The sequence below is a fragment of the Seriola lalandi genome, unplaced genomic scaffold (assembly GCF_002814215.2).
Source record: "Seriola lalandi dorsalis isolate HSWRI2012SDOR001 ecotype SW California unplaced genomic scaffold, Sedor1 jcf7180002054563, whole genome shotgun sequence".
Lineage (NCBI taxonomy): Eukaryota > Metazoa > Chordata > Actinopteri > Carangiformes > Carangidae > Seriola > Seriola lalandi.
The window spans coordinates 49,797-57,611 of record NW_019525116.1 but is presented as its reverse complement, the minus strand read 5'-3'; the positions used below and the strand labels follow the sequence as shown (position 1 = coordinate 57,611).

General features: G+C 42.5%; 1 protein-coding gene across 1 annotated transcript; it reads right to left on the bottom strand.

The window, feature by feature from the left end:
- Positions 1-1,202: 1,202 nt before the first annotated feature.
- Positions 1,203-7,568, bottom strand: nags (N-acetylglutamate synthase). Its single transcript, XM_023416262.2, has 8 exons — positions 6,938-7,568; positions 5,255-5,535; positions 4,852-5,065; positions 4,506-4,686; positions 4,276-4,315; positions 3,952-4,083; positions 2,932-3,114; positions 1,203-2,434 (listed from the first exon to the last, which is right to left on the bottom strand). Exons 1-8 carry the CDS (start codon positions 7,418-7,420, stop codon positions 2,281-2,283), a joined length of 1,668 nt encoding a protein of 555 aa, XP_023272030.1. The 5' UTR covers positions 7,421-7,568; the 3' UTR covers positions 1,203-2,280.
- Between the last annotated feature and the right edge of the window lie 247 nt (positions 7,569-7,815).

Genomic DNA, 7,815 nt, shown 5'->3' with positions numbered 1-7,815 from the left:
GGGTACAGCCACTGCAGGTGGGGTGGATGACCAAGGGAAAATATGGAGTTAAACTAAATTGAATGAATATCATCTATGTAGGGAAAATAAACAAGAATTTGCATCAAATTTCTTTTTGTTGCTTCCCCTATCTTTATAAAAGACCGATAAATAGTCTGTAGTGTGCGTGCGTGCGTGTGTGTGTGTGTGTGCGTGTGTGTGTGTGCGTGTGTGTGTGTGAAAAAGTCTAAGAAACCACTATCCTGAACTGACAAACACCAAATCCAGTATTATCATCCTGAAAATTACAAAATAAAAATGCAGAACTGAGTAACCACTAAAAATGGCATTATTTTAAGTCATTACTGCTACATCACTATCAATATATGTATATATACATATATTTTATAAATTAATTTGAGGACTATAATTCCTTCCTCCTGAACTCAGCGTCTTTTTACACTTTTCGATACCTGTGGATTTGTTGGTTTTATGTGCATGAGCAAATGAATAACCAAGGTTATATTTGAAAAATCTGATGGCAAAACTAATTAAAAGTCATACTGATATTCACCAATATAGGCCATTTAGCAAACTCTGGCAAATACTTTGCTAACCTGCTTTTATGTAAATTAAAAAAGAAGAGAACGTGACTCAGGGTCATGAAATTATTCAGTTCATCATCACATCATTTTACAGCTGCCCCATCTTGCACACACTGTACAAACACACAGTTATCATGTTGTAAACTCTCTGCCCGGCTCTAATTCCCCTTTCAAGTAAAACCTTTTTATTTTCTGTCCTTGCATATTATATTCATCATATTATTTATTTATTTATTTTGGGATTAAAGATGAGCTATATTTTTATGTTATATTGGACGACATTACAGAAATTACATGTAAGATGCGGCACTGTGAAATGATGTGGCTGGAAAAGGGTGATAGGATCATTTCATGTGCCGAGTCAATTAACCTATTTCAATTTAAGACACAAGCTCACTGAAGGTGTACCGTGTACGCTGTATTGTAAATTTATCATGAGATTCACCCATTTATTGATTTTTGCATATGAGCTTTTTTGTTTAAAGTTATTTGCCTTACATATGAAACACACACATAAAACTTTTTTGGCATTTTCTTTTCTTCTTTTAAAATTTTACTGTTGATAAAATGCATAACTGCTTCATAATTCTTGGTAGATACTGGTTCTGGACACAGGTGTTTGGTCTGAAGTGCTTTAATGACCTGAATAGTAAACACAAATACTCCCTTTGGCATTTCAGAAGTACATGAGAACCAGGATAAAAAAAAAAAAAGCTACATTTTCTTACCCACCAAGAAAAGCTGCCAACTGCAACATCTCTTCCTTCTCGTATTATTTGTCTGTACTTTCTGCTTGTGAATTTGTCAGCAGAAGCTGAAATATTGTGACTTTTAAGATCCAAAAACACCGGATCCCACATTTCCTATAATGCAAATTGATAGCATCTTTCATCAGTCCCTGCCTACCTGGTAATTGCCCACCTCTTTCAAACCCCACATACCTGATGGTAATGCAGGCTTACTGTTTTTTTTAGTGTTGGAACCAAAACTAAAACGACTGATAACATTGCTCCAACGATATCAGGATTTTTTTCTCAAATCTATAAAAATCTCCCTTCACCACATCAAATTGCATCACAAAATCAGGGTACTGCCCCTTCAAAAACACTTGTATTGTGTGCTTAGATGTATTGGAATTCAAAATAAGCAATCACAGAAAGACCTGGAGGAGATACAGCACCTGGCTGTGTTCATGAAGGCAACAGTACAGTGGAAAAGCTTAGTGTTCCTGGTCCACATCACAAAGTAAGACCATAGTTTTGACCATTTTGGTTGTGAAAAACACCAATTTTTTTTCTGGTCAGAAGAAACAAAGAGCAAAAGTTGCCTGTTCAAAGAAGACAAACTTGAAAAGTGTGTACAAAGTGTATTTTTGCAAAGTGGAAATACCCCTGTAACCCTCAGCTATAAGCACTAGAATGCTCAGTTACGCCCATCTTTGAAAATAAAGGATTTATGTCAAAATACTGAATGTAAGTAAATCCCCACAACACAGGCGCTTTGCTTTTAAAGTTTCAAGATACAGAAAAACCCAAGTAAAAAAATTCAGAACAGGAAAAAGCCCAGTCACAGCAAAAATGAGAAAACAATATCCACATTTTCCAGGCTGAACACTCCAGAGGCTCAGAGCTAAAACAGCTACAGCGCTAACAACCAGCAGCTGGGAGGTCCAGGATCCAGAGGCAGGTGGGTGGAGCTACTGGGAAGCAGATAGGGTGGAGGCATGGAAAGAGTCAGGAAGGTTCTTGGCATACTCCACCAGCTCATAGGAATCTCTGATGTCTGTCAGGCCGAACCAGAAGACGGTCCATACCCCGTTAACAAAGCTCCCATCACAGTGTTTAAAGTACCTGGACGGAAAGAAAGAGAGACAGACTTTGTGAAATGTGTTTGTTAGTTTTATATTAACGTTGTAACAAGACTACGGCCCTTTTTTCAAATAGTCAGTCTTAGGCGCTGCACTGTGCAGGCGTCTCCACATGCTGTTTTGGTTCATGCATGTGCTCAGACTCAGTTTCCACCAAAATACCAACTGACTTTGCAGGTGCACTTGTGCGTAGGAATACATAGTAGTTCAACCGCTGCAAAATATAGTTCCAAAGTAAAAGGCTGTTTGATGGCAAGATAAAGCGGTGAAGATATTCCAAATAAAGCGAACACTTCAATTGATATCGGCTTTTTATGTAGCTAAAACACATTTTTCTGCTGACCCCATCCACATCCCCTTTCAGTTATTTGTTTAAAAAGGATACCCTCCCTATCTAGCTCTTGTCCGTATGTGCTTTTAATTGTTGCTTTGTACAAATAGATCTGCCAAATACATGTAATGTCCAGGTGTATGTCTCACCAGGGGTTGATCCTGTTGGTGGCTCTAGACCTCCAGAACAGTTTGCCCAGGTCCTGTCTGATACACTCCCACAGGATGTGGCTGGTGCCCTGGCCCTGCTTACTGCTGCTCACCACAAACTTGTCGAGGTAGGGAGTACCGCTGTTCACTGGCTCCATGGTGATGATGGCTGCGGCACTGTAGCTGGAGGGACAGAGGCAAAACATTTAGCAGAGAGGCTCACTTGGTTTGGATTCATATATCTAACATAGTTACTGTTATGGCCCCGGTTGTATTGTTGACCGGTGTCCAGTTCTTTCTGTATTACTCTGTTGTGTGACTGTTTTTTGTGTGAGAGTGGTTGCTCTGTTCGTGTGACGAGCCTTGCCTGCTGCACCTTTAGGTCCCATCTATTTGGCTGGATGAATGGGCCTTTTCCAGTGCCCAGGCACCAGTACCACAATCCAGATCTATGACAGACCTGACAGCAGCATCTCGGTTCTGTCCCCGGCCTCCAAACTGATCCAGTTTTATTAGTTCTGTGCGATACCTATGAGTGTTTGTCAGGCCCAGTGCCGGTGTTAGTATTGTTGTAAATAGATTTAGGACTACGTAAGTACATAGATTGACACACTTTATTGCAAATAACACTGAATCTGTAGGGGTGAACTGCTTTACCTTAAGCAGGCAGGTTTCGTCAGTGTCATTTGTTTTCACCTAGGGTTTCACTTACGCTAGTTTCTTTTGTTTATTGTTTTGGCCCTGGTTCATCCTGAGGTGGTTGCTTCTAATAGTTGAAATAAACGAATAAATTGCTTCACTTTATCGATCAATCAGTGTTTCGACTTTGGTTTTGGGGAACGGCAGCAGAAACCACCTTGTACTTTTATGTTGCGCTTCTAATCCCCTAGACGGGAGTGTAACACTTAAACCTGTGTGCGTTTGTTTGGTAATGACGACAGGGCGCAGGTTATAATGATAACCCTGGCCTTGATTTATATGTGGGTTTGGGGACTTTATTCCTGGAATAGTTGCACACACCCTTCAGAGAGGTAGATGGAATGCAGTCGTCCTTTCAAGGAGTCAATGTAGTCTCGCCTCAGAGTTTTATCAAATGACTTGTTGATGAGAGCCAGGAGACGCTCCACATCGATCCCATCCAGAGAGCTGTACCTGCACACACGGACAGGGAACAATCATTTACTTTAAATGCTATAAATGAGTCAAATCCTGTGTGTGTTTCTGTGCTTTTAAACTTGTGAAGGAGACAGCAACTCAATACTTTAAGGAGGTAATTTATGGTCATGACTTGAGTTTATGGTTAAGGTTCAGATTACACATTTGTGTGTATGTGCAGTTAGTTACCGGTGTATGGGGTCTCCATTTTTAAAGAGTGTCCCAGACCCTAAGGAGGAGGGACAGACAAGAAGAAGCAGTTATGAAAATCCTATTAAAAAATAACTCATGTTAATCACTACTGGCTGGTCAAACCATGTCTCCACACATACAGGCCAGTGCCCTCTTGGGTTACACCTCAAAATAGACAGCGCTCTATGCATGTGTGTGTTTACATATGAGCCAGTCCACGGCCTCACCTCTGTGGCTGAACAGCTCGGTCAGCAGCGTGTTGGCAGAGGTAATCACTGCAGACGACTCAGTCGGCAGCTGGTTGAGCAGTCTGGCTATGGTTGTCACTCTGTGGCGCTCTGCAGTGCTCAGCCATGCCGCAATGGTAAGACTGGGGAGGTCGCAAGGCAACGACACCGTGCCCAGCACCTGGAACACAAATACAAAGTGTTCGGGACATGTTTATGTCGATGTATTCTGCAGCCAACTTTGCAAATAGATAGATGAATACTATACACATACTATACTACCACATACTATATATATAGTATACTATATATGTCTATGGAAACAGTCAGGAGTCAGGGTCCATGCCTTGTGCTCTTGGCTGCAGAGGCCTCCTGAGTTGTTTAGGAACATGACTTTGTGCGGCTGTAGGGCTCGGGAAATAGCCGCTGTCACGTCCGTTGGGTCCAACATTACCGAGCAACCGCGGCCGTCCCTCCCCACTGGACAAACCAATGGGATTGTGCCACAGTCCAGAGTCCACTGGAGGAGGCTGGTGTCCACAGCAACATATGGTGGAGCACTGAAGGGAAGAAGGAAGAGGATGAAAACAGGGTCAGTGGCAACTGTACAATATCATGCATCAGTTCCAAAAAATTAAATCTGCTGACTGATACAAATCTTGAAGCAATGAAGAAAAACACTCCTTACTGAAAGACAAATGTGAACAGGTGAACAAAACTCATGCAGTAAGAAACCTGACACCCCTCACCTGCTGCCTCGTGGTGCTTCATGCAGCAGGAGGAAGGACTCAGCAGAAAAGAACGGCAGTACGGTGGCTGAGTGCTGCTGCAGCGCCTCTGTCAGCTGCTGGCACCACTCCACCAGCCCTCGGCTGCACCGCGGCTCGGCTACCGGTTGAGCCGGTCCCATCTCCCTGTACTCAGACCAGCCCATCACCACCACAGGCTTCATATCCATCCGCTGCAAGAAGGAGAGCCCAAAGGCCAGGCTTTGAACCATCTCCCTGCTGCTGAACACCGAGCTGTCCACCTGGGAGGGACAGAAGCTGATTTTAGACAGCATGCAGGTGTTCTGAAACCAGAGGCGTGATGTGTAAAACAACAGCATCGGGGACTTGAAGGTGAAAGAAGAATGTTTTTGTACAATGTTTTTTTCTATACAGAACGATGGGGCGGAATAAAGGCACAACCTTCCTACCTTGAAAAGGCTGCATAAAAGGGACTAGAGACAGGCAGGCACGCTGATTAGTGATGTGCAAAGCAGCTCTTTACAGTGTCCTGAATCACTAGAATCAGTTCATTCAAAACATTAGTTCATTGAATTGTTCAGTGACTGACCGGAGCTCTGACTGTGTAGTCCCACTCACAGAATTGAAACACGGCCAAACTGTGTATATTCTTCATGATCCCTGACGTCCAGAACCAGGAGTGCTGTCGCTTTGAAAAGCACGGCAAACTCTGTTTATAATTCTTGATATTTTATGTTTCCTCACTGAATATCAGAGAGGAAAGCTGGTTTGTAATTACTTTTAACAGATCTACAGTTTTGCATTACTCTTGCTGGGTCTGATTCCAGCAGGTGTCACATTCACTGTGTAGTGCGTTCAGTGAACAGGATACACTCATTCATTCAGTGGGTGAGTGTATCTCCGAAAACTAATCACACTCGCTGGGATACAAACGGATCACTTTCACTTGCAGTGTGTGTGAGTGTAACACTGCACATTCACTCACTCAGTGATTCAGTTCAGTGAATTGTTCGTTAACGACACTACACTAACAGATGGACAAAAAACACAAAATGTCTCATTAGCACAGTAACAAACTAATAAATTCTCTAACAGAAGTTTTTCAGGGTCTGAACCACAAAACAGGGTTAATTTGTACAACACATCAGTCCATTTCCTATACATGACTGTCAAGTGTCAAAATCTGTCAAACTTATTTTTATAGCACTGTCATCTTTCTTGGGTTTAATGAAGTTAGTTAAAGTTACTTTTTTTTTGGTAGTTTAGGGCAACCTCAGGTCTGGATTAGAAACATTATAATAATATGTATAATAAAAAGTTTGTCTGCTTGGTATTTCTTGACTGCACTTGAACAACTTTTGATGTTGTTCCTCAGGTTTTGGCTGTCAAATAGAATTAAGTATCAATTATGAAATTTACAACATTTTACCTCTGGCACCTGTCAACTTTAAAAGCCTGGACTTCTATCAGTTATGGCCAACTGACGGTTCTACTACATCACGGTTTTAATGAAAAACCTGATGAGTTATTTTCTTTCCAACCATTTTTTAGGTTGTGAAATTGCTCGTACATACTGAAACGTAAAAATTATATTAGTCAAATAATTCAAAGAAGTGCGACACAACAGTTTGAACATCTTCTGTGAAGTTTTTAAATTGAATAAAAGTTCACCATGCCGCCTACCTCCAGTACGGCAAATGCAGGAGACTGGGCCGAGGTGGCTCTCTGGAACTGGGTCAGCCAGTAGCGAGCCTCCCGGGGGTCTCCACCGACTTCATTCAGAAAAGCCTTCACGTCCCGGTAAATTAAATTCCGGTTCGCCAGCACATGTCGGTCTGCGGCGGAGAAATACCCTGGTTGCTCAAGCTGGGCCAAAGCCGCGGTCTTTCCTCCCGTGCCGGCCGCGTCAGAGCTCACCATACGGCGATGGGGACCGAACATCCTCCGCTGCCGCTGGCCAGAACTCCGGGTCAGTACTGGGAGAGACGGACTCGACAGGTACTTTCCTGCCATAACCACGGCCCGACAACCGGAGGAGCCGCTGTTTACTTTGGCCATGTTGCCTCCTGCCAGAGTCCTGAGTCCCTCGGGAAAACGGCTGAAGTTGGAGAGCACCGCATTTAGTCCCTGCCGGGTACTAGCAGCTTTCGGGAGCCAGTGTTTCATTCAGCGGGCTCCGTGCTGCTGCTGCGTCGGCACTTCTCAGGTTTCATCAGCCCGGGAAATAAAGAGAGATGCTGTCACCTGCAGTGGAGTACGGAAGTTGTAGGCTTTAACATAAAATGTAGTAGAGCTCAGTTTTAATCAGATTTTGACTCTTCACTTGATAAAGCTGCAACCACTGTGTGAGAAAATATTTTCAGGCTGTCCTGTCTATCAAATGGGTATAAAATGTTTATAGTTATTTCTGCTTATGTTACTCAAACTTATTATTTAAAAAAAATCTACTCAGAAAAAAGAGGTGTATCACAAGATTGACAACTGTAACTTTTGAAAATGAAAATGTAGGCTCTATTTTATTTTTCTTCTACAAATTTAAAGTGATGGAAATTGGATCATTA

Excerpts from the sequence above, each read along its gene's own strand:
- nags (XM_023416262.2), bottom strand. The coding sequence starts at position 7,420 with ATGAAACACTGGCTCCCGAAAGCTGCTAGTACCCGGCAGGGACTAAAT. Across the intron at positions 5,536-6,937 it reads CTGCATTTGCCGTACTGGAG|GTGGACAGCTCGGTGTTCAG; the intron begins GTAGGCGGCATG and ends TGTCCCTCCCAG. Across the intron at positions 2,435-2,931 it reads ACCAACAGGATCAACCCCTG|GTACTTTAAACACTGTGATG; the intron begins GTGAGACATACA and ends CTTTCCGTCCAG.